Here is a 25,133-nt window from a genome sequence, read left to right on the forward strand (position 1 = left end):
GCGGCCAAGTGTTACACCTGGTGCCGATCTGTAGCAAACCCCTTTTCAAGGAGCGAAGGGCTGCTTGCGCGATCCCGCAACAACAACAAAGGGACCATAGAGACACAAATCTTTCTTTCTCATGTGAAATAAATAAATGTAATCTGTCATTCCTCCTCCAGAAGGCGATTATTCCCACCCAGCTCTCCCAAAATCAAGGCTAGCCCATCGTGCAATACATCCAGACTGTCATTTCCAGGGAAATCCAATGCTGATTTGGAAGACATATTGCCTAAAACTGAGGAAGATTTCTCTCACTATTTTCTACATTCTCACTCCTCAGTCTTCCAATAAACCTGAAGTATTAAGCGCCGACAGAAAATAAAAATCGAAAATAAAACGGGCGGTAAAAAGTATAGGTACTTCGGTACATCGAGCTCGTATTTTCAGGCTCTCAGGCGGAATGATCATGAAGCATAGCTCTGGACACTTACCACTCCGGTCTTTAAAGCCGAAATCATAATCATCTGTGTGCCAACGCAAGGAATGCGTTTTGCTGAGGATTCAGCTGAACGACTGGATCACGCTTGGATGCTCATGCGCGTTTGTGCTGGACTTGGCTCATCACTGCGGCGCAACCAAGGCCCTCACCTCAGGTATATAGTTGTTTGCTCCCTCTAGCCCAGCCACAAATATCAGGTCTTGGAATCTTTAATATCGAGGCGATATACTATAATCCTGTAAGATCTGGACGGCTTTTGGGATACCGGTAGTAGGGGGCTGAGAAGCTAAAGTGTAAGAGAGCGAAAAGATGCAGCATATTCTAGATATAAAAAATAAACAGCGCACCGAGCAGAGATACTCCTGTACACAACCACCCACAGAGGCAATATTTCCTTCTATCTAGGAAGGAAATCGCCGTCGGATAACGAAGACTGGACTTCGAATGTCGAGGCCGTTCGGGTAACGATTCGGTTCGCAATAACCACGGGCCGACTCGACGCGAACTAACCGCAGGCCGACTAAAATACCTAGCCGGCCAACCATCATTCTTCACCCACCCTATACCTATCACCTCGCGCCACGGATAGCAGGCACCGCTTCAGCCGCCGAAGATAGGACGTTGAACACTTGAAGAACCGACTTTAAGCCAGCCTACTAACAATTCTACTAACCCACGAGAATCCGTAGAGAAATGGTAAATCAGAGTGCATGAGCTAGAATGGACTTTGCGCGGGCTTTAAGGAGATCAAGACATATTTTTGGGAATGTATGCTTCAATCGGTAATAGTTGCCCTTTCGGCTTAGCCGCCGGGCGTTAATAGATGGTTATTATTATTATTATTATTATTATAACATAATATGTGACGAACCCCTATCCAGAACCTTTGAAAGGGATACCCAATTGAAGGCTGACTTCTGAATGTTGGTTCGGTGCAGCTAAACAGTGCACAACAAGATTGTCTCAATGTAAACATAAGATGCCGTGAATATAAGCTGTGATTGCATACGGCAGAACTATCTACGAGCTATCTAGTTCCTCGGTATATACAGACCTTGCCAAGTCCTTGATCACCGTGATCATTCTGCTCGTCGCTCATGATCGCAATGATCGCCATGACTCTCCTAGGTTTCTTATTGGCTATGCTTCCGCGCTCATTGCATTCCTTAGTGTCATTGATCATGATCGCTCCGATCGTTACAACCCTCTCCTGATTGGTTACGCCGCTCCACCGTTCCCGATGTTAAGGTTGTGACATGTAGTCTACATTTTGTTCTATAGAATTTGGCCTACAAATGGATGATCTAGACATGATATTGTGGTGTAGGTGTAATGTAGGCAGATATTGTATTGTGGGGTGTGTCGCATCGTGGGGTCCGAGCGTCTAGAGGATAAGAGACCGTAGCTAAAACACACTATATTACCAGCTAACTAGCAATATTCTTATGTCGGGCCACTGTAGTGGCCTGCGACGTTTCTCCAGGCCATGTGTATTCGCACTTGCCGACAACCTAGCGCCCCTTCTTGCTGCCATCGACCCCAACCGTCATTGTATATTGGCCGCCTTGATGATTTCCTATATTCTGGACTGTGGAGCTCTCCGTATTATAAGTAGTAGCAATGTTCTGCGTAATATATAAGCGATGTATATCAAACGGCAAGGTTAAATGAAGTTCTACTTGCCTCTTGCTTGAGAATATTCTGCACAGCAGAGCGTATGACGGGATCGCGGTCGGAAGCGACATCCAACTCCTTCAGGACCTCAAGAAACTTCGCTAGTTCCTCCTTGCCGAGCTCCTTCTGCTCCTCCACGGGTGGTTCATGGATCTTATACAGCTCGTCGATGAGATCGTTAATATCTTTGATGAACTTCTCGAGATGCTCCTTCTTGTAGATGGCGAACTTGACCCGCTGCGCGACCGAGACTTTATTTTGCGGCCGTCGGCGATGTCTCGCATTTTTCCATGAAGGTAGCGGTGCATGGGGTTCCAGTTCAGGCCAACCGTGCCAAATGGGCTGACCTCGTTCTCTGTGGCACTGGGGTCGTCTTTGCTCTTTGCTTTTGCGCTCGTGGTGACAAAGTTTCTTGCACTGTTCAAAGAGATCCGCCACGGCCTGGAACGTCACGGCCGCTAGCTGCTCTTCCAATTCGTCGAGCTGGAACGAGCCTGAACTCTTCAGTGACTCTTCATCCTCAATCTGCGAGCCTGTAAGGCCGGCCAACCCAGATACCGCTTCGATTCCTTCTACGACGCCCGTCATGTCGACTTGTATGTGTCACAATGTAAGAAGCTTAAGACAGGCTGGTGGTTATGGGCTCGGAGGAACTTGACACAGACTCTTTAGGGCATACATCTTGGGGCATGCAGGGCGTATTTGTGCCAAATCAATCGGGCTTAAATCTGCCATTATTGAGTGACTGCAGAAGCCACAGTCGCCAGAGATGCAGAATTGCTGCATACATGCGGCCAAAATGTGGCCAGTGCAACCACTTCTCGGAGCTGATTCGACCATGTACTCTACACTGGACCAAGCCAGCCAGCCATTTGTGGCGGCTTGGAGCCCCACGACGATCCCCCCTTGAAGCTCGACGACCCCGCCTTTCTCAAATAATGAGCGGGATACAAGAAGAGAGCTCTCAGGTCTGCCTCAGGACGGTTCTCAAGCAATTAGGCAACCTGCAAACCGGTTTGCTAGCTATGCCGCCTTGAAAGCAATCGTCGCATATTCTCTACCTCATCAGAGAGCAGACCAGAATGGCATCGTCTAACACATTGCCTGCCAGCAATCGCCAGCACTACGAGACCAGGGCACCGGCCCAGCATGTTGGCCCCTCACATAACTCGTAAAAATACATCCCCACAACTGCATTATTCAAGCGGCGGTACAATACTAACATGGTATTATTCTAGAACCTATCATCAACATATATCTATTGAGGGCACGTTTGATATATACTCTACGCCTGCGTCGCTATTAGAGTAATTCGTTAACCAAGTTTTCCAGGCCAGAAAGACGAACAATACCTCACCCACCTGCAAGCAACCGACCCCCGCCACGACAAGAAAAATATCGAGTTAAGAAAGGGTGGTCTCCTCAGAGAGTCATACTGCTGGGTTCTCAGTCATGACAATTTCCACCGATGGCGCGACAACCGAGATGGCCAGTTGCTCTGGGTTAGAGGCGATCCTGGCAAGGGCAAAACGATGTTGCTCTGCGGAATAATTGATGAGCTGGAGAAGGACACTGCGCGCACAGATAATATCGCGTTTTTCTTCTGTCAGGCCACGGACGATCGCCTCAGCAATGCTACAGCGGTCCTCCGTGGGCTGATCTACCTGCTTGTGACCAAGCAGCAGCCGGAACTTATTTCACACGTTCGCGAAAGCTGCTATGGTTTGGGGAAAGAGGGCTTCCAAGGCCCCACTTCATGGGTGGTATTGTCAAAGATTTTTACCAACATTCTCGAAGACCCGAAGTTACGGGGAACATATCTAATCATTGACGCGCTTGACGAGTGTACTGGAGACCGGGACCTGCTTCTCGACCTTATCGCAAGCAAGTCATCAGCATACCCGAAAGTTAAGTGGCTCGTATCCAGTCGCAACTGGCCGGACATCGAGGAGAGTCTCAACACCGCAACACAGAAAATAAACCTACGTCTTGAGCTGAATGAAGAGTCTGTCTCCGCTGCTGTCACCACATATATCCAGTCCGAAATAGATAAGCTTGCGAAGCGGAAAAAATACAATAACGATACGCGGGACGCTGTCAAGCGCTATTTGGATACGAATGCACATGGGACCTTCCTCTGGGTAGCGTTGGTCTGTCAAGAGCTCGCCAAGATCTCGAGATGGGAAGCTGTGGAGATATTAACAACATTTCCGCCTGGGCTCGATGCAATCTATGAACAGATGAGGGACAAGATCAACAAGTCGAGGAATGCTAAACTTCTCCAAAGAATACTGGCTGTCATCTCGGTCGTATACCGACCTATCACATTAAACGAACTACCGGCCCTCGTGGATATGCCAGACTGTTCCTCTGGAAATGTGGAGGATCTAATAGAGATCGTAGGGCTTTGCGGCTCTTTCCTGATACTGCGTCAACACACGATATCATTCGTCCACCAATCCGCTAAAGACTTCCTACTTAGCAACGGCACGCACCAAGATTCACGAGATGTTGTTAATTGGGTTTTCCCTCAAGGGAAGGACGATGTACACAATAGCGTCTTCTCAAGGTCGCTAAGTGCGATGTCTACGATATTGCACCGCGACATATACGGTTTAAAGTTACCGGGATTCCCAATCAACGGGGTTCAAACGCCATGTCCAGACCCGCTGGCCACAGTCCGGTATTCGTGCGTCTTCTGGGTTGACCATCTCCGCGAGTCGATTTCTGATAAAGACACGCCACACCGCAACACACTGGTTGCGGTCCAGACATTCCTTGAACAGAAGTATCTTTACTGGCTCGAAGCTCTCAGTTTACTCCGAGCTATGTCGAAGGGTGTCATTGCCATAAGAAAACTTGAGGGCCTACTAGTAAGTATGGATCACTAAGACTAGAGAGCCATACTAACAGAGATACAGGGGCGAACTCATCAAAGGCAGCTAACAACCTTTATTCGGGATGCGCACCGGTTCGCTCTCTCCTATAGATGGATAATCGAGCAAGCCCCTCTTCAGGCGTACACATCAGCCCTCGTATTTGCACCGCTTGGTAGTCTAATGAAGAAGAGATTTAAGACGGAAGAACCTAGCTGGATCAGTGTAAAGCCAGTAGTAGAAGCGGACTGGAATGCGTGCCTCCAGACGCTCGAAGGCCATAGAAACTGGGTTACCTCGGTCGCCTTTTCGGCGGATGGCCAGCGGCTCGCATCCGGTTCAGACGACCATACCGTCAAGATCTGGGATCCCGCCTCGGGCCAATGCCTCCAGACGCTCCAAGGCCATAGCAACTCGGTTACCTCGATCGCCCTTTCAGCGGATGGCCAGCGGCTCGCATCCGGTTCACACGACCGTACCGTCAAGATCTGGGATCCCGCCTCGGGCCAATGCCTCCAGACGCTCCAAGGCCATAGCAACTGGGTTACCTCGGTCGCCTTTTCGGCGGACGGCCAGCGGCTCGCATCCGGTTCACACGACCGTACCGTCAAGATCTGGGATCCCGCCTCGGGCCAATGCCTCCAGACGCTCCAAGGCCATAGCAACTGGGTTAACTCGATCGCCTTTTCAGCGGATGGCCAGCGGTTCGCATCCGGCTCATACGACCGTACCGTCAAGATCTGGGATCCCGCCTCGGGCCAATGCCTCCAGACGCTCCAAGGCCATAGCGACTCGGTTACCTCGGTCGCCTTTTCGGCGGATGGCCAGCGGCTTGCATCCGGTTCAGATGACCATACCGTCAAGATCTGGGATCCCGCCTCGGGCCAATGCCTCCAGACGCTCCAAGGCCATAGCGACGAGGTTAACTCGATCGTCTTTTCGGCGGATGATCTAAGAGCGCATGGGTATAGGTTGGGGTCAGATAAGACCTGGGTTACTTGTAACGGCCAGAATGTGTTATGGTTACCACCTGAATACCGCCCAACCTGCTCTGTAATCCAAGGGCGGATGGTAGCTATTGGCTGTTCATCAGGGCGAGTTTTTACTATTGGCTTCTCGCGCGACATATAATACATTTTTAAGTTCTCTCTATTCGTTCTCTTTATTTCTTTTTTCTAGCTTGACACCAGAAGGGCCTGGGAGGATGGGTTAATTTATAGATGTTTTAGAAAACCTCACAGTAGCTCTAAGCGACTTTTGGAATAAAGAGTTAGCATCCAAGATTGTTGATATTGTGCAATGGTGTCACGAACCTGACATAAGGGTGGGGCGCAGGGCGCACCACAGCCTATTATTAGATAGCAAGATAAGTGTTGATCCATCTTCTGTTGTGTACCTTTTGGCTACACCGAACCGTTATTCAGAAGCAGCCTTCAACTCAGTAACCCTCTCAGAGGTTCTGATCAGGGGTTCGTCACACTTAACTTATTCATATGTTTACTACTGCTGACAACGACAAGCTAATTTCAACGTCGCAGTGACAATTATTTTCAGATGATGCTGAAAATAACATGAACAGCAAAGAGGGCGGGATGCCACTTGTTATTGCGACACCCCATAAGCGAGTCCGAAAACGGCAAAAAATTTCCCTCGACACAACAATACATCGACACGGCGATGGCGCAAAGGACCTTGGTGAGCATGATGACGGACTTGGTGTTGGCTGCGACTGTTGCGCTGGTTCGTTCTGGTTGTGTTGATGCCAGTTGTGTCAGATAGTTCACAGGAGTGGCTGTGGTATATAATATGGGCAGGCAGTAGCCATCCTCATTCAGGTCACAGTAAAGCAACTTCCACCATGCGTGGCGGTGTGGGTCGGAGATAACAAAGCTCTGCTTTGGTAAGAGCCCGCCCGCTGCTTTGCTGTTAGCCGACCACAGGTAGCCTTCCCTAGAAAGCCTATTCCGCTATTTCAGGTTACTCTCCTAGGCCGCAGTCTCACGCGGTTTAAGGTTACATGACTGCCTACACCATCGCTATTATCCCGACCATAGGCATTCACCAATGGGACTCCGATATTGTTGGTATCCAACGAAAGAAAGTCAATTTGTATCATCGATCGCTACAATCTATCCAACACTACAGCTATCCCGTCGGTCTTCCTCGCAGTCTACTCAGTCACCAAACAAGGCAACACCAGCGTCCTCCTCCCCTCTCCCCAACCCTCTTCAAAATAGCCCGCAATCACATCCCCCAACCCCCTAACCCTCGCCTCCTCAAGCCACCTGTCCATCGTCCAAACCTCAATCTTCCTTCCTGTCCGCCGGGCCAGGTACCCCGCCAACCCCTCGGCCGTGCCCTCGATCTTCTCCTCGTCATCCCCTCCCACATGATGAACATACGACACCTTGCTCTTCCCAGCTTGATCCACCGCCAAAGCCGCAGAAACAACATCACCAGCTACCCTTCCCACCTCAGCCATGTCCACGGTTCCTTCCACCTCTAGCCCGGGTATGTGGGGTACAGCACCCATCTTGGAGCTGAACCGCAATAGGGTTCCCACAACATCTGGTGCGACCTTCACAGCCTCCCCTTTTCCATCCTCTGCCGTGTATAGTGACACTGGCCTGTGTATCACGACTGTGACTCCCTTTCCAGCCAAGCGTTCAAGCATAACCTCTCCAATCCACTTTGATGCCGCGTAACCTTCTTTGACTGCTGCGTCGGACTCGCATGGCGGGAAACGCGCAAGTGAGCCAGGGGAAAGAGAGTTTCTGCCGTGTTGCTTCTGGGCAAAGGCAGCAACAGAGGCAGTGGAGATGAAGTGTACTGGCACCTTCTTTCCTCCCTGGAGTTGACCGGCAAGCACCGCGAATCGTGCGAGCGTTCTTGTGGACAGAACATTGGCCGGCTTGAGTGAGTCGTACGTCTTGAGGAAGCTAGTGTCTGCGCCATTGTGTATCATGACGTCTACTCTTGATGCCAATGTCTGGAACAGGTGTATGGAAAGGCCTAGCAAGGGCGAGGTGAGGTCGCCGGGATATTCTCTGACTTTGGGGTGACGATGGATCCGGCCCGAAGAGCTGTCGGTACCGGACCGGACCGCGACGCAGTGCACGGTCTTGACCTGATCGGAAGAGATGAGGTGTTCGAGCAGGTGTTGCCCAAGGAACCCCGTTGCACCTGTAAGGATGACTTCCAGACCATGCCCTTCAGGAACGCGTTCTTCCGCAGCAGCTGTCTCCAAGGGCAGGTCCTCCTCCAAGAAGCCTTCCATAAGAAGTGATATCTCCTTGTCCCAATCAACAACAGTCACCACATCTCGCGCTGGATCCTTCAGACCGGTAGTAGCCGTCTGGACAAGCGATGCCATGGCCCCAAGTGAACTTGCCCTGAAGAGGCTCGGCAACGAGGGGGTATTCTCCAGACCAAACTTCCTCTTCAGCGATGCCTGCAGTTGGATGAGAAGCAGCGAATTGCCCCCCACCCTAAAGAAGTCGGCTTCCTTCCCCGTGACTGGCGCATGAGCCGTTGGCAGCACCTCCAACCAGATCTCCCGAATTCGCGACTCTGTCTCGGTTAGAGACTCGGCCACACCGGTTTCGCCGTCGTCACCGATTTCTGGAAGTGGCAGCGTGTCCAAGGCGCGACGATCCAGCTTCCCGTTCGGCGTCAAAGGCAGCTTCTCAATCGGCACCGCAAAAGAGGGGCACATGTACGGCGGCAAAGGAAGTCGAGCGATCATGTCCTGCAGGTCAAAGTCCATGTCGTTTTTGTTGAGAACAACAAAGGCAACCAACAGGTCCTCTTCTCGCAAGGACACAGCAGCTTGGCTCACATTCTCTGCCCCAGCCGTCTTGACAATCACAGCTGCCACCTCGTCCAGTTCAACCCTGACACCCCTGATCTGGACCTGCGCATCGCCCTCAATACGACCAAGGCATTGAAGTGATCCATCGGGTAAGAACCGACCCAGGTCTCCCGTGCGGTAGAATCTTGTGTCCCTCATGCTAAATTCCAAGGCAAACGGAGGGTCGATGATGAATCTAGCCACTGGTTCATCCGGCCTGGTGACATATCCGCCTGCTGCAACACCAGCTCCTCCAATGCATATTTCGCCTGCGAATCCCTCTGGAACTGGCTCCAGCTTGTCATTGACGATGACGACGGTATAGTTCGGCATAGCAGTCCCAACATCGGGGTCTTCATCCCGATCCTTGCGGCGATAGTCGACAAACGTCCTGGTGCACGAAACGGTCCCCTCTGCCGGTCCATATGCATTTACCAATCTCAGATCTGTCAGTCCCAAAAAGGCAAACGCGTCCAGGTGATTCCGCGTCAGCTTTTCCCCACCACTCACGGCCAACTTCCAGGTCGTGCACTTTCTCAAACCCTCCCCGCCAAAGCGGATCAGGGCAGCATATTCGGACGGAACGCCAACGGTGTAGGTGACACCTTCGTGGGCCATGATCTTTGCAATAGAAGCTGGGTCTCCTCGGACACTGTCTGGTACCATGACCACCGTTCCTCCATGTGCCAGTCCACCAAAGATCTGCTCCAGGGAGCAGTCGAACCCAAGTGAGCTTTGCTGCAGAACCGTCTCCCTTTTGATGTCATGCAATGACTTTACAGCAAGGACTTGGTTGAGAATATTTGTGTGTGACATGATCACGCCTTTCGGACGGCCGGTGGAGCCGCTGGTGAAGATGATGCAGGCCGGGCTGTCACTTGCAATGTTGAGATGGAGTTCATCCTGGTCGTGGTTGTGATTGTTGGCTTTGACTGAGTCGATATCAACGATTGGAACGCTTGACCCAATAAAGCCCTGAAGAGTAGCCAGGTCCTCTTCCCCCTTGCACAGCAAAATATGAGGCTCGCAATCCTCGAGCATCAGCGCCAGCCGCTCGAGAGAGTTACGCCGTTCAAGGGGCACATAAACGCAACCCGCCGCCATGATTGCCAGCATTGCGCACAGGATGTCCCCCAGACCGGTGGCGTAAACTGCGACAGTCCTTCCTTTCCCGACAACCTGCTGCGCCAGTGCGGTTCTGATCACACCGACCCTCACCATTAACTGCTGATATGTGATAGATTCCGTTTCATCCTTGATGGCGATACTCTCAGGGTATTTAGCCGCCATCCGGAATACTCGATGAATGACGGTAACATCCTCGTTGATCGCCATGTCAGGTCCAGTCCCAATCATAACACCCCGCCTGGCACACTCCTCGTCAGCAAGGCGAAGCTCCTGCAACGCAGGGCTTACTGCGCCATCCATTCGATAAACCAACCCCTCCAACAACGTCACAAACGACCGCCCCAGCACCTCAGCATCAAACTCCGAGTACAAATACTTCTGTACTCCAAACCCAATCCACAACCCCCCATCCCCAATATCTGTCACGTCCAGGTGCAAGTCGAACGGATTCCTCGCCACAACCATGTCAGTCCACTCAACCTCACAGCCTCCTCCCCAGTTGGACTTTGACGACCCATGACCAAGACGGTAGTTGATCGCTACCTGGAACAGCGGGTGATGGTCACCACTTCTCGGAATGTACAACTTTGTGACAAGAGCGTCAAACGGAAGAGTAGAGTGCTCCAGAGCAGAAAGCATCGCCTCCTTGGTCGACGACAGCAAATCATCGAACGAGGCATTTGGAGAAAGCGAGAAACGCAGGGCGAGCGAGTTGAGAAAGTACCCAATCGTATGCTGGAACTCATCACCCTCTGGACGATTAGAATCCATCACTCCAATAACCAAGTCTGACACGTCAAGCCATCTGGACAGAAAAGCTGCCAATGCTGCAAGACAAAAGTGGAACTTGGTAACTCGTGCTTGGGTGCACTTTGCCTTGATAGCTCTGGCGAATTTGGAGTCGAGTTTCACCTCGAACGTGTGAGATCCAAAGGGCGGGTCTTGAGGGCCGCCAAGCTGCTTGCGGTGTCTTGACTTGGCGAAGGGGAAGAGAGGGAGCACTGAAGGTGTGTTCTGGTAGATCCCTTGCCAATATTTCAAGTCGCGCTCAAACTTGTCAGGGTCGGCACATAGTTGAAGTTGGCGTTCAGAAAGATCAATCGCCTGGACTGGCGATGGCAGGAGTGTCAGGGCTTGTGGGTCCGAATACCCTAGTTGGAGCTCATACAAGAACTGAACAAGGCTTGCGCCGTCCATAATGAGGTGATGGTAGGCGACAATGATCCAAGCTTCCGTCATCGTGTGTCGGACCACAATGGCACGCATAACCTCGCCATGCCCAACATCAAACTGATGGTTCTTGACGGCTGTGAGCTGTGTATTAAATTCGTGTTGGCTCCCTTCCAAGACTTCCACAGAAAGTCTGCCTGCACCATGAACGGCCTGCCGCCCGCTTGCTGAGTCAAAGAAGAACGAGCTTCGAAGAGCTTCATGTCTTACAGTAACTGCCTTAATAGTTCTCTCCAGCCTCGCGAGGTCCAAACTACCAGTGAACTTTCCCGCAATGACACAGTTATGGGTGGACTTGTCTTGCAGAAAGCTGTCAAGGAAGAGCAGGCGATCTTGACCATGAGATGTAGAGCCAACACGAAAAATATCATGCTCAGAGACATTGTCATCGCCATGGTTCGTACTCTCAGCTGGTGTGGCTGTTCCAGTGTTGCTCACTTCAGTTGAAGGAGCAAATGTTGGCTCAACCGGGGATGAGCCAATGTTCATGTGCCGTAATATCTCGGCACCCAGCTCTCGAACGGACGGGCTGTCCAGAATCTTGAGTGCAGGCAGATTGACACCAAGTTCTTTGGAGATCCATGTGCGAAGCTGAATAGCCACCAATGAGTCCAGTCCAAGTGACAAGAGCGGTGCGAGTGGGTCGATCTTTTGCTCAAGTGGAATCTGAAGCGTGTGTTGCAACTTTCTTCCCATCGCTGATTCCAGCACAGCCAACGCAGTGCCAGAAGGGGCAGACGTAATACTTTCCATCAAGCTGACCTGCTCAACCGATGAATCCGCGTCAGTCCCTGCTTGCCCCTTTTGTGAAGCGACACTGCCTTCCACAAGAAAGTGCGACATGCGAGGAAGGTTGAACCAGCTTGGCCGGCGCGACTGATCTGGATCCGACAAATCCCAAAGTCCAAGGCCAGTAATGAGATCAGCCTCCTTATCAAAGTTCCTGCCGCCCGCAAAGATTGCCTCGGCAAACATGACGTGCAAGTCAGCCTCAGACAAAGGCTGGGTGTTGTGTTTGCTGGCCAGCTCAACGGCCTCAAAGGCGTTGGATGACTTTGTCAGATACCCCACGTCAGATAAGACACCAATGTCAATGACACTGGCCGGAACACCGCGTTTTCTTCTTTGCTGCGCGAGGCCTGTCATAAAGAGGTTTGCTGCGTTGTAGTTGGCCAACCCGGGAACACCAACCACACTGGATGCCGATGACAGGAAAATGAAGAAGTCCAAGTTGTCTGAGGAGCCAAAGGCAGCTTCGAGGTTGATTGAGCCCTGCACCTTGGGCCGGAGAACCGCGTTCAGATCTTCCAGCGTCAAGTTTTCGAACGCTCGGTCGCGAAGAATCATGGCACCATTGACCACGCCTCCAACCGGTGGCATTTCAGGCTCCATGTCGGATACTCCCGCAACGGCGTTCAGGACGCTGTTGCGGTTTGACAGATCCAGTGGCAATACCTGCAATTTGGCGCCCTTGTGAGCCAGCTTTTCAACTTCGGTGCATTCAACCGATGGGTTGCGGCTGGCTAAGATGAAGTACCGTGCCCCATGATCAGCCATCCAGTTGCAAAGTGAAAGACCAACCGATCCTGTGAGACCAGCCAGGAAGTAGGTTTTATCGGAAGAGAGCAGGTATGAGCCTTGGAGAGGGCGGACGAACGATTGAACAGCTGTTTCACTGGAGGAATGGATATTGGTCCAATCGACAATGGTGGTTGGGTTGGCGGTGTGGGAACCAGCTGCCAATAGCTCGGCAGGTACCAGCCGCGATCCGAGTCTCGTTGACTCATCGTCCTCTGTACTTCTCCTCAACTTGAGCTTTGCAATAGCATCACCGAACGACCCCATAGAAAAGGCAAGATCCACAACCCAGCCATTTTCTTGACGTGCAGGTACCTTAAATATCCTGGCAGACTTGTCGATCGCACTCCGGATCTGTTTTGAGATTGCACTGTTTTGATCTCCAAAGTTGACATAAACAGAAACGCCGTTCGTCGGCGTCATACGTTGCAGTCTTCGCCTTGTGGACTGGGAATGGATGAAGGTGTATCCATATGCATCCTCCAATTCTGGATTTGTAGTGCTGCAAAACAGGTCAACCTGTTGCCTTCTTGCCTCTTCCCAGAGTTGTGAAACGAAATCCTCAGTTGCCTCGTGAACCCAGACGCAGTGTCCCGCAGTCGAGTGAGAGAGTATAGCCTTGATAAGAAGCTGCCTCACTACATCTGTTAGCAGGCCTGCTGCGTGGCATGCCGTATCATCGTCGAGAATTGTGGGGACAGCCATGTGCGAGTTGTCCACTTTGATGACAGAATTATTGAACCGTGACAATGCAAAAAACCATTGTCCACAGCTTTTTCCACGGCCAAGACAAATGTAGACTGGTTCCGGCGACTCTTGAGTTCGAAAGGCGCAGAGTGTAGAGTACTCCACAGTAAGCAACACCTTTTCATCTGGAATCTGGCCAGACAAAAGCTCAGGTCGTTGATGCAGCGCAAATGATCCGCTGCCATTGAGTGCGGGCACCAGTGACAATGGCACAGTCGGCGAGGACAGGTTCGTTTCAATGCCAATGGCCCTCCTTTCCGAGTTGAGCCGATCGTTCCTCTCCTGACTCAGCTTGATCCTCGGCAGCATTTCCATCCCATCTTGACCAACCCGAAACTCCGTCTCCTTACTCCACAGTACATCCTTTTGTTGACCCTCCCCGCCCCCAAGAAACACCATTCGCATAAAAGCCGAAGCAACCCACTGTGCAAACGCCACCGAGTTGCTCCCAGCTTCCCACCCCGAATCAACAAACTGCAACGGCCGATCCGGAAACTCCAACATCACCGACCTTGCAATCCCCAGCACCATCTGTGCATGAGGTTGCCGCCCATCATACGCACCACTCGTCACCCACAAGACATGCGTCGCCTTGCAGAGAACATTCTGCAGGCCTAAGAAGGTCTCGTTGCTGATTTCGCTCTTCGCAAACACAGGCTCCACCAGCTCCGTTAGGCAAATGACCGCTGTATCCTTTGGAAACCCGTCGCTGAAACTTTCCAACCCCTCTGAACATACAGCAACGGTCTTCGCAGCTCCCGCAGTCAAAAGCGCTCTCCGAAGATGGTTCGCAACTTTTGTCACGGCCAAGTCGGCCCCGTTGCCAAGGATGAGGACCTCTTCCAGGGAACCCCTGAGCGTTGCCCCGCCAACGTCTGACCAAAGCGGCTCCCTCAAAAACAACACCCTTTCATCAACCGCTTGACTGACCATCACCGAATAGGTGTAATACTTGGGATCATCTTCCAAATCCCTCGCAACAACATCAACACCAGAGAACCCACTCTGCAGCAGGACATCATGCCATCTCGCCTCACTGATCAACGGCGAAAAAGGCCGAGCATCATCAGCGCCAAGCCACCAGCCTGAGAGGGTGCCAAAAATGAACTCGGTGTGTAACGCGTCACCGGCTGCGGTGTTCTCCAACAGGAGCAGGTAGCCCCCGGGACGTAGAAGCGTGCGGCAGTTCTTGAGTGTTTCGGTCAGCTTCGGTGTAGCGTGCAAAACGTTGGAAGCAACGATGACGTCGTAGGCACCCTCCTCGAAGCCTTGCTCCTTGACTGGATCGCGGCCAATATCCAGAGTGCGGAAAATCATGTTTCTTGAAGGATGACCTTCAACAAAACGCTCGTGGGCTTGTTCGAAGAAGCCGGAGGAGATGTCGGTGAAAGTATACGACGAAAACTTGTCTGAGATGCTCGATAGGATGGCATTGGTGGCGCTCCCTGTCCCAGCACCGATTTCGAGGAAGCGAAGGTGGGGATAGCGGTGGACGATTTGGGCGGCTGCTTTGGCGATTCGTCTGTTGGATTGCTTCAAGCCCAGACTACGCTGGTAATAATCTGTTAAGAGATTCTCTTGGAGAAGGAGCTGTAGGGAGTGCACGCGACCAGCAAGTATGTCGGGAAGTGCCTCACCAAGACGGATAATCGTGGTCAGATCCACTAGGCTTGGGTACTTCTTGGACCACTCTGTCATCATCCGCGGGTTGTCTTCAGCCCAGTCTTTCGACACTCGTGGATGGTAACTAGCTTCGACACGAGTCAAGACGTGGTTGACTGCCCAATTCCAGTAGTCAATCAGATGCGGGTGCGCTTGAGATACAGACTCTAAGGGCACACCCTCTCGGAGTTGGCGAAGATAAAAGTACGCCGCGCGGTTGACTATGTCTGTTGTAGTCTTGTATAACTCCATGTCATCTTCGACGGCATCACTGTCAATCCCCGCCATGATATCTCGCATCCATGTGGTCTCTGAGAAGATGTTCCGGTCATCCTGGGCGTTGAACGAGCCGAATGGTGCACAGCAGAGACCTTCCATCTGAATCTCCGGATAATTATCCTCGGAGCTGAACACCTCCACATCGCAGGAGATTTCATTCGAGGACACCTTCCGGATGAAGCAGTCCGCAGATAGATAATCCTTGCTGGACTTTTTCTCCAACAAACGAGCTAGATCAACACGGACGAGATCAATGGACCGCGGGAGGTAGGTCTTTGGCAACATTCCGTTCTGGGCCGAAAGAGCAGCCAGGAGACCATGAGAAGCGACATCCAGAATTGCAGGGTGCAAAAGCATCTGATCCTCACGCTCGACAGGTCGACCAAGCTTGACACAGGAATACCCTTTTGTTCGCTGGACCTCCTGGGCTAGGAAGTCGCCAGAGTATTGAAGTCCAGTCGAACGCAAGGATTTGTAAAAGAGATCTATGTCGACGGCATCCAGGTCGGTCAGTTGAAGCTCTCTCCGAGGCAATACAGCCTTTTCTGGGCCATGCTCGGATCTTGAGCGATCAATCGTGAGAACAACTCGGCAGGCGAAATTCCGGCGGGAGTCGTCAATGCCAACCTCGGCTTGAGCGTTGGCAAGTGCGCTACTGCACGAGAACTCAGCCAAGATTTGGGCTTGTTGATTGCCAGTGTCATGAATATCTCCATCGACTCGCAACGTTGAGAAGACCTCAGTAGCCGTAGAATTGTGATCTTCCAGAGTGATAGCACGGTGGATTCTGAGGTCCTCCAACTCCACCAGTACGATTGACTTTTTGTCACCAACCAACGTGATTCCGGCATCCAACGCCATGGACACATAGCCTTGAGCAGGGAGAAGTACCTGACCTTGAAACTTGTGGCCACTGAGCCACTCAAGCTCGTCAAGCTTCAGTATGTTACGCCAGCGTCTCTCTTTCGGGTCACTGTCTTCGAGACGGGCCCCCAAGAGAGGATGAGGACGCGTATTTCGGGTGCGGAAACTCTTCGACGCTCTGGATTCTCTCCAAAGGGGTTTGTCATGGTCCCAAGAATAATGGGGCAAATTCTTGCACACCTGGTAATTCTGTTTAGACCACTTCTCTGGTCCAAGACAAGCCTTGGTGAACCCCTCAAAGTCAACCACAGGCCTGGCGCTTTGAATTCCTTGGGGAGAACTTGAGCTGAATTGTGTCCAGATAGATCCCAGCGTCTCCTGTATTGCTTCCAAATCGTCCGAACCCCTCTTTAGTGTCCCGCCATGAGTCAATTGGACACCCATGCTGGTGATTGTGTCTTGAGTCGGTCGCTTCAGGGCAGGATGTGGTCCAACTTCAACAGCCATAATCCTGTCAGACGCCATTCCCTCGGTGGCCTTCTCCAGGGCTTGGGAGAACAGCACCGGGTTCACCATATTGTCGATCCAATATTGGGAGGACAGGGAACTGACGTCCACGGGAGACTCTGGATAAACGCTCGAATACCAGATTGTGCTGCTCGTTTTCGCTGTCGGCTTGATATCGCAACTGACCAAGAATCTCCGGTAATCAGGAACAAACTGCTTCATATGATGAGAATGATACGCAGTGTCGACGCGAAGACCTCTCGCAAAGACCCCATGTTCATTCGACAGCATGTTCAGCGCCTCATCAACAGCATCAAGGTCACCAGACAGGGTGACACTGGTTGCTGAGTTGCAGGCAGCGACACAAAGTCTGCCAGCGAATTGCGGGCGACCACAAAACATCTTGGCATCGTCAACAGTCATGTCGGCGGCCAACATGCCACCTTTCTTTGCCTTCTCGTTGATCCGGGAACAAGCCAGGCCGCGGTAATAGGCGATGCGAATGGCTTCGGTAGCGGTCAGATAACCCGCAGCGTAGGCAGCAGCGATTTCTCCAGATGAATGACCGGCAACTCGTTCAAAAGTAATACCTGCACTTCGAAGGAGGTTGACAAGACCAATCTGTACTGCTGTGCAGAGTGGTTGTGAGATCGAGGCCTCTTGCAACCGACTCTTGTCTGATGCCGCCCTCAACTCGACTTCCAGCGACCATGAAGGAGGATTCTCTGGCACAGTGCCTAAAGCATGCTCCAAATTCTGGATAGTTTCACGAAACAAGTGGCTCGATTCAAGCAAACCGGTTGACATGGTCGCCCACTGTGCTCCCTGTCCCGTGAAAACTCCTAAAATTGGGAGAGACTGGCCAGTGACGACAATAGATTTGCTCCGCGGAAGGTCAAGAGACTTGGAACTCTTTGTGGACTGCAGCCAGGCACCCACTTGTTGCATCAGGGTGACTTGCGTTCGGCCGGAGAAGGCCAGCTTGAAAGGCAGTTCTGACCGTCTATTCTGCAGTGTCCATAACAGGTGGCCGAGGTCACCGTGGTGTTGTCCAAGGCCATCTTTCAGGACTGACAGGAACCTTGCTGCTGTTTCCATGAGAGACTGAGGTGAGTTCGCGGAGAGAAGCAGAGGACCGCATGCCTCGCCATTTACATTCTCTTTTTCCCAGCTCTCAACAATGACATGACAATTGGTACCTCCAAAGCCAAAACTATTGATACTGGCACGGCGCGGAACACCCGGTGGAAGATCTGGCCATTTTTGCGGTGTGGTGGGTATTTCCAAGTGTTGAAAGAACGGTTCAACTGCAGGAGAAAGACGACTGAAATGGAGGTTTGGTGGAATGATCCCATGTTGCATGGACAGAGATGCTTTCAGTAACCCAGCAAGCCCAGCTGTGCCTTCGGTATGACCAACAACAGTCTTGATAGAGCCCACAAGCAGTTTACCAGTGGCTGTCGAGTCATCCGGGAAGAAAGCAGTCTGGACTGCACGAGCTTCAATGGGGTCTCCAGCCGGCGTGCCCGTACCATGGGCTTCAAAGTACTGGCACCGATCCTGAGGGGAAAGGACATTCAAACCACACGCAGCGTAGGTGGATCGGATAAGATCGGCCTGTGAGGTAGCACTGGGCATAGTAATACCGGTGGTTCGGCCGTCTTGATTGACACCGGTTTGCCGTATAATGCATTCGATATGATCCCCGTCTCTGAGTGCTGCAGACAGGGGTTTCAACAGGACAGCTGCAACCCCATCCCCTCTTGCATATCCGTCGGCATTCGCATCCCACATTGCGCAACGTCCGTTGGGAGATAGCATACCGAGCTAAATACCACCACCATCAGCATCATATCCACACCAGGAGGTAGTGTTTGGACTCACATTGGACTCAAAGATGAATTGCTCGGGCCCAAGCAGCAAATTCACGCCTGCCGCAACGGCAATTTTGGACTCGCCAACGCGCAACGCTTGAACGGCGAGATGCAATGCAACAAGGCTGGAAGAGCAGGCTGTATCGATGGTGACGGATGGCCCGTTCCAGTCAAAGAAGTATGAGACACGGTTAGACATGATGCTCCTGGCCGTTCCAGTGGCTGTGTACTGAGGAGCACTTTCGACATTGCGGAGAACAACATCGTAGTAGTCGCCGTTTAGTTGACCAACGTAAACACCAGTCGAAGACCCTTTCAGTTGTGATATTGGATATCCAGCAGCTTCGAGAGATTCGTACACGACCTCGAGTAGGATCCGCTGCTGCGGGTCCATGGACTCAGCTTCTTCCCTGCGTATACCGAAGAAGCCATTGTCAAACAGCCGGGAATCTTCTTCGAGAAAATATGCCTTTTGTGTATTCGTAGTCTACAGAGCAAGGTTAGAGACCACATAGAGTTTGTACCACATCATAAGACTTACGCCATGATGCCGCGAATCCTGATGATAAAATCCAGAGAGATTGAACCTTGATTCTGGAATCTGGGCTGAGATGTCATGGGGGTTGGACAAGAGATCCCACAGTCGTGAAGGGGAGGAAGCACCACCAGGGAATCGGCAACCCGATCCAATAATGGCAATGGGCTCAGGAATTTGTGAAGCCATACTGAACACAGGCATAGGCCACTAGGTGTGCATGTAGGTAGGTCGTTCTGTCCTGCTCGATAGCCTCGGAAGCTTCGATCACTCCGTGGAGTCTGGCTGATGGTGGACGGCCTAAGAACGCGTGCAACATCATGTTCCTCGTAGATGTATACTGATGCTTGTATCTGGAATTCATCAGTCACTCAGTGTGAGTGCCTAGCCACCTAGGCAAAATTCCTATTCGGGAAGGAGATGCCGCCTTTCGTGACATCGTGTCAGAACATCAACGGCGAGTTCGCCTCAGTGGTGCAGAAACGGAAGTGATGACAGGCATCTCTGTCATCCATGGTAACTAGGGCTGAGGTGTATGGGTCTACTGAATACACCGAGTACCGCTCGATGGCATGCCGCAGTCCCGTCGCTCCTTCGGGACTTTGGTAACCTAGGCATTTCTACCGTTGGATCTCGAGCATTTAAGAGGCGTTGGCTTGGTTGTTGAGTGGATTAGAAGCCCCCAAGCTCCCAAACCACACCACCTTTGAGAAAATCACCAATAGCGGAAACCCGGGCATAATGAAAAGTTTGGCACCCCAATTCACCGAATTCTTTCGCTTTGAACTACTTCGGATTCTCGGAACGGCACCCTTCCACGGCTGCGACGTAAGCGAGTGGGCAGAGGCGACGGAGTCAATCAAGCAAGATGACCCGGAAAGCTGGTATGGAGCGTGGACGCAGGCAGCAGAGAGAGTCGAAGTAATGGCGGAAGAAGCCATGAAGAACGGTGATCATCATGCGGCAAGATGGGCATTCCTGCGGGCGTGCAACTACCGACGAGCCAGCGAGTTCATGTTGCATGTGCAACCCAGCGATCCCCGACTCCTCGCATCCTTGGTCAAGGCTTCCGACAATTTTCGACAGGCCAGCAAGTTACTGAATAGCCCTGTTGAAACATTGGAGATTCCCTTCGGCAATGGCTCGACGCTGCCGGGGTATCTATTCCTGCCAGCAGGAGGCACAAGGGCGGGTCACCGTGAGGAAAAGACGCCAATCCTGGTGGCAACCGGCGGTTTTGATTCAATCCAGGAAGAGCTCTTCTTCGGCATGGCTGACGGTGCTCGTGTACGGGGCTATGCTTGCGTCACTTTTGAAGGGCCGGGACAAGGAGTTGTGGCACGACGTGGTACTGACCGGCTCCTGCTGCGCCCCGACTGGGAGGTTGTAATCAAAGCCGTTCTCGATCACATCTTCCAATTAGCCGTTGCCAAGCCGCACCTCAACCTGGATCTGTCCCGCATCGCGTTGGTTGGCGCGTCGATGGGTGGGTATTTTGCTCTCAGGGGTGCAACCGACCCCCGCGTGTCCGCTGTCGTTTCGGTGGATGGGTTTTACGACCTCGGGGAGATGATGGCGTCCCGTACTCCTCGTTTCCTATGGCCTGAGAGCCTCGGTGACGGAATCTTCAACTGGCTTCTCGGGTCAGCACAAAGGTGGTATTTTCAGACACGTTGGGAGTTCCAACATGCCATGCTTGCAACGGGCGCTACTACACCAGCCGAAGTGTACCGGCAGTTGGCTCGCTATCATCTGCGCGGGCCTGAAGGGGGTCCGAGTGTCCTCGATCGGATCAAGTGCCCGGCCCTGATTACCGGTTCGAGGGACACGCTGTATTGGTCGTTGGAGGAGAGCACGTACAGGATCGTGCGGGAGCTGACGAGCCTCGAGGAGGGGAAGGACAAGAAGGTGTGGATTCCAACGGGTTGGGGACAGGGCTCGCTGCAGGCCAAAGTCGGAGCCTTTTCCCACTTTCATCACAACATGTTTTCGTGGTTGGACGACGTGTTCGGGATTGGCGCTGAGTAGCAGTCGTCGGAGCCCGAGGGTATCATGGAAGGATCTGAATGGAGTGGAGTTTGTCTTAGTTTTGTCTTGGAAACGATGGTTTAACCATCATGGCACCATGGTTGAACAACGAGCAAGAGCGAAAACGAAGGCGACGGTGACAGCTTAGGGTCAGACTCCGGGACAGGAGATGAAGGCACCAAAGAGGAAAGTGACATTGGTAGCTCGTAAGGCTGTTAGCGTTAGATTCCGCCAAGTGGTGGCGTCCGGGGATGTACGTCGCGCTGTTGCGCTGCCCGTTTGACAGTGCCGCAGCAGGTAATATACTTTTGTGGACCTCTCTATGCCGCCCACATGGAAAGCCTTCTTTCTCGTCAGTTGGGCGGTAATTGTTTCAATGATACCTGGAAGTTATCTGATGCTGCCATAGCTGCATCGATTGGAATATGGCTGGAGATCAGCACAACCAGGGAGTGCAAAGGTTTAGGGGTAGCCGTACTGTACTTTTTCCAGCCTGGTCTTATCACCAAGCATCCCACCTTCGTTCTCTCCTCAAAGGTGCTTTCTCCTGCCAGAGCCGTTGACTTCCAGGTTCGTGCACCTGAACACCTGGGTTCTCTGCTCCACCCATCCTGCCCGCCATGGACGCCACGACAGAGTGCAAAACGCAAAGTCATGATCCAACTATCGAGCCAGTCCCAACGGACGGGCAAACGGGAGGTCGATATGGCTGGCGTTTCAGTGTAAGTTTCGATGTTCTCGAGGTTTAGACCTACCTGGTACAGTTTGCTGACTCTCGTTGGCGCACTCAGGCAATTCTCGTCGCCCTATCTCTGACTTCGATCCTCGCCGGCCTCGAAATCGGATGCATCGCCACTGCTATGCCCACGATTGTCAAGGCTCTTGGCACTGGAGATGAAAGTGAGACTATCTACGTCTGGGTTGCCAATGCCTACTTCCTCACCATGACGGCTTTCCAGGTGTGTTTCTTGCCCCTTCGTTTGGTGCCAGCCGGCGGGACTGGTAACACGGACGACAAAAGCATGACGCTGACTTGCTTTCTCGCATTGATATAGCCTCTCTACGGTCAGGCTGCCAATATCTTTGGCCGGAGAACCATGACAGTGCTAGCCGTTGTATTCTTCGCCATCGGATCTGCGATCTCTGGCGCTGCTAGTAGCATGCCCATGCTCGTAGCCGGGAGAGCTATTATGGGCGTTGGTGGTGGCGGCATTCTCGTCATGATCGAGATCATCATCTGCGATCTCTGCCCCCAGCGCGACAGGCCCAAATATCTGGGAATAGTGATGAGCATCTTTGGTCTGGCCATGTGCGTTGGTCCACTGATCGGCGGTGGTCTGGCAGAGCATGCGAGCTGGAGATGGATCTTCTATCTCAACCTTCCCGTTGCTGCTGTCTCCCTCGTCCCACTGTTGCTTTTTCTGCGCGTCAAGTACAAGAGGGACGCGATTGGAAAGATGCTCGCGCGGGTAGACTGGGGAGGAAATACCCTTTTCGCAGCAGCTGTCACGTCCATTCTAGTGGCGCTTACCTGGGGAGGGACAGAACACGCTTGGTCGGCATGGCAGACACTTGTTCCGCTATTCCTCGGAATTGCAGGTCTAGGCCTCTTTCTCTGGCTTGAGTCAACAACACTCATTGAGCAACCAACAATGCCTCTCCGACTCTTCGCCAACCGCACCTCTTCGGGAGCATTCGGTCTTACCTTTGTCGCTTCCATCCTGACCTATTGGATGGCGTACTGGCTACCTATCTACTTTCAAGCTGTCAAAGAAGATTCCCCAACACAGTCTGGAATCTCTACGTTACCTGTGTCGATGATCATGATCCCCTTCTCGATTCTTGCAGGAGGCGGCGTGACAGTACTCGGAAAGTTCCGCCCATTCCAATTCGCAGGCATCTCTTTGATGACCATAGCCATGGGCCTGTTCTCTCTTCTGGACATCGAATCGTCAAAGGGACATTGGGTCGGCTTCCAGGTTGTTGCTGCTGCCGGCGGCGGCTTGCTGCTAACCTGCACACTCCCTGCCGTCCAAGCACCACTTCCCGAAGCTGATGTTGCCATTGCCACAGCAACTTGGGGGTTCTTGCGAAGCTTCGGTGGCATCTGGGGCATCGCCATCCCAACTGCCATTTTCAACTCGCATGTAAACACCTTGCTCGATCAAGGCCGAGTGAGCGAAGAGGCTGTTGTCAACGCCTTGCGAAATGGCGGCGCATATGCCTTGGCTTCGGTGGGTTTCATCCAGTCTATTCCACCTGATATCAAACAGCAGGTCAAGACGGTCTACGTAGAAAGCTTGCGGCTCGTGTGGCAAGTTGCTATCGGATTTGGCGTCCTTGGCTTTCTCATCACAATCATCATCAAGGAGGTCAAGCTGCGGGAGGATCTTGAGACTGATTTTGGACTCGTCGACGGAGCCAATAACAGTTCCAGCTCAGAGGTGGCTGCAGAAAGCGGGAGAGGCGTTGTGAAAAGTAAGGCCGAAAAGTCCGTGACCGGCACAGCATAATAGACGGTGGCCTGTGCCGGATGGATCTGGTGAATCGGTTTCCGAAAGGTTACTTGAGTTGGTTCGGTGTTGGAGAGGACTCCGTTCCGTGGGGCCGGATGGAGGTGTGTATGCGGCGCAGCTTTCACCCGTGTATAATTGTAACGCAACTTCTGCCTTGTTACCTCTGCTTTCTTGGATCAGCCAACCTCTATGCACACTGGAAACGACCTGCCTGTTTGGTCTATCCCAGCGGCGGGAATGGCGGACAATTAGGTACACATGGCTCTGGGTACGTTGAAACGCAGCGGCGTGGCACTGAATTAGCAGCACCACAAAGGATGCACGGGCACGGCGCATACGGTCACACTGGTTGGATAAAGTCCCGAGGCAGCAAAGGCCAAAGGTCGACTGCTTCGAGTCAACTCGCCCTCATTCTTGCTGTATCACTTATCCCTCCCGAAAGCTCAACACCATGGCCGACCAAGCTGCCGCACTGCCTCAGCCGCCTACTCAGCTCATCAAGTTCAGTGTTTACCTCTACAAGAAAGAGGATATTGACTATGATGAGTTTCTCAACTGGGTAACCAAGGAGTACCCCTCCAAGGCAGCCCCCATCATGAAAAGACACGGTATTGTGCAATGGACACAGGTCAGCGTCCTTGACAAAGACGAACATCTGAGAATCTCCGGGCTTACACTCTACAAAACAGACCGTGACCCCTCCGCATTTCCGGACCCCCTTCCGCGCTGCTCTTCAGCACATGGGAAGGGACAAGTGGACGGTCCCCGACTACGATGTGGTCATGTCGTATTGGATCCCCACCCCCGATACCATGCAGGCTCTGACCCAGGACCCTGAGTGGATCGAACTGGAGACCAAGGAAGCAATGCCGCGGGCTAACATGACAGTTGGTCACTTTGAGATAGGGCATGAGATCGTCCAGTTCGGTGAAGTACGGTCTCAGGGAACTGCTTAGATCAAATAGATGTATACCTGTAAAATACCAGGGTGTATCTAGCTCAAGAAGAACTGAATTGAAAATGAGGCCGCTTTCTCCAGTTTGGTATCACGTCATACTCAGACTCTCAGCAGTTACCTACCAAAATCTAGAAAGAAATATGATTGAAGTGGAACCACATCAATCCTTCAATGTCACAGTTTGATTCTGGGCAACATTTGCACCCGCACCAATCTCATCCCACATGGCAACGAGTTTTCGAGTTGTTGACTTTGCTGCCTTGAGCCTTAAAGATGGGGCATTCGTATTTCCCTCGGTCTCAGCTTTCTTCAAGACATCCCGGTCGTTCACACCCCCTTCAGGTAG

The 25,133-nt window shown here is 52.2% G+C and overlaps 6 protein-coding genes across 6 annotated transcripts; 4 read left to right on the top strand and 2 right to left on the bottom strand.

The window, feature by feature from the left end:
- Positions 1-2,131: 2,131 nt before the first annotated feature.
- On the bottom strand, positions 2,132-2,743 carry QC762_0002780 (uncharacterized protein; the record flags this gene model as incomplete). The annotated part of the gene is made up of 1 exon (XM_062882770.1): positions 2,132-2,743. One exon carries the CDS (start codon positions 2,741-2,743, stop codon positions 2,132-2,134), a length of 612 nt encoding a protein of 203 aa, XP_062747824.1.
- A 350-nt stretch (positions 2,744-3,093) lies between these two features.
- Positions 3,094-6,162, top strand: QC762_0002790 (uncharacterized protein; the record flags this gene model as incomplete). Its single annotated transcript, XM_062882771.1, has 3 exons — positions 3,094-3,169; positions 3,488-5,028; positions 5,077-6,162. The coding sequence occupies 3 exons, from the start codon at positions 3,094-3,096 to the stop codon at positions 6,160-6,162; spliced, it is 2,703 nt and encodes a 900-aa protein (XP_062747825.1).
- Positions 6,163-7,109: 947 nt separating this feature from the next.
- Positions 7,110-21,557, bottom strand: QC762_105210 (putative Hybrid PKS-NRPS biosynthetic cluster). The gene is made up of 4 exons (XM_062884911.1): positions 21,003-21,557; positions 19,292-20,920; positions 18,761-19,237; positions 7,110-18,703 (listed from the first exon to the last, which is right to left on the bottom strand). Exons 2-4 carry the CDS (start codon positions 19,487-19,489, stop codon positions 7,202-7,204), a joined length of 12,177 nt encoding a protein of 4,058 aa, XP_062747826.1. The 5' UTR covers positions 19,490-20,920; positions 21,003-21,557; the 3' UTR covers positions 7,110-7,201.
- On the top strand, positions 20,027-21,313 carry QC762_105220 (uncharacterized protein; the record flags this gene model as incomplete). The annotated part of the gene is made up of 1 exon (XM_062884912.1): positions 20,027-21,313. The coding sequence occupies one exon, from the start codon at positions 20,027-20,029 to the stop codon at positions 21,311-21,313; it is 1,287 nt and encodes a 428-aa protein (XP_062747827.1).
- A 376-nt stretch (positions 21,558-21,933) lies between the features above and the next one.
- QC762_105230 (uncharacterized protein) lies at positions 21,934-23,826 on the top strand (the record flags this gene model as incomplete). Its single annotated transcript, XM_062884913.1, has 3 exons — positions 21,934-22,035; positions 22,105-22,272; positions 22,369-23,826. 3 exons carry the CDS (start codon positions 21,934-21,936, stop codon positions 23,824-23,826), a joined length of 1,728 nt encoding a protein of 575 aa, XP_062747828.1.
- Positions 23,827-24,280: 454 nt separating this feature from the next.
- On the top strand, positions 24,281-25,000 carry QC762_105240 (uncharacterized protein; the record flags this gene model as incomplete). Its single annotated transcript, XM_062884914.1, has 2 exons — positions 24,281-24,457; positions 24,519-25,000. 2 exons carry the CDS (start codon positions 24,281-24,283, stop codon positions 24,783-24,785), a joined length of 444 nt encoding a protein of 147 aa, XP_062747829.1. The 3' UTR covers positions 24,786-25,000.
- Positions 25,001-25,133: the final 133 nt, after the last annotated feature.

This window comes from Podospora pseudocomata, assembly GCF_035222375.1.
Source record: "Podospora pseudocomata strain CBS 415.72m chromosome 1 map unlocalized CBS415.72m_1, whole genome shotgun sequence".
NCBI classification, from domain to species: Eukaryota; Fungi; Ascomycota; class Sordariomycetes; order Sordariales; family Podosporaceae; genus Podospora; species Podospora pseudocomata.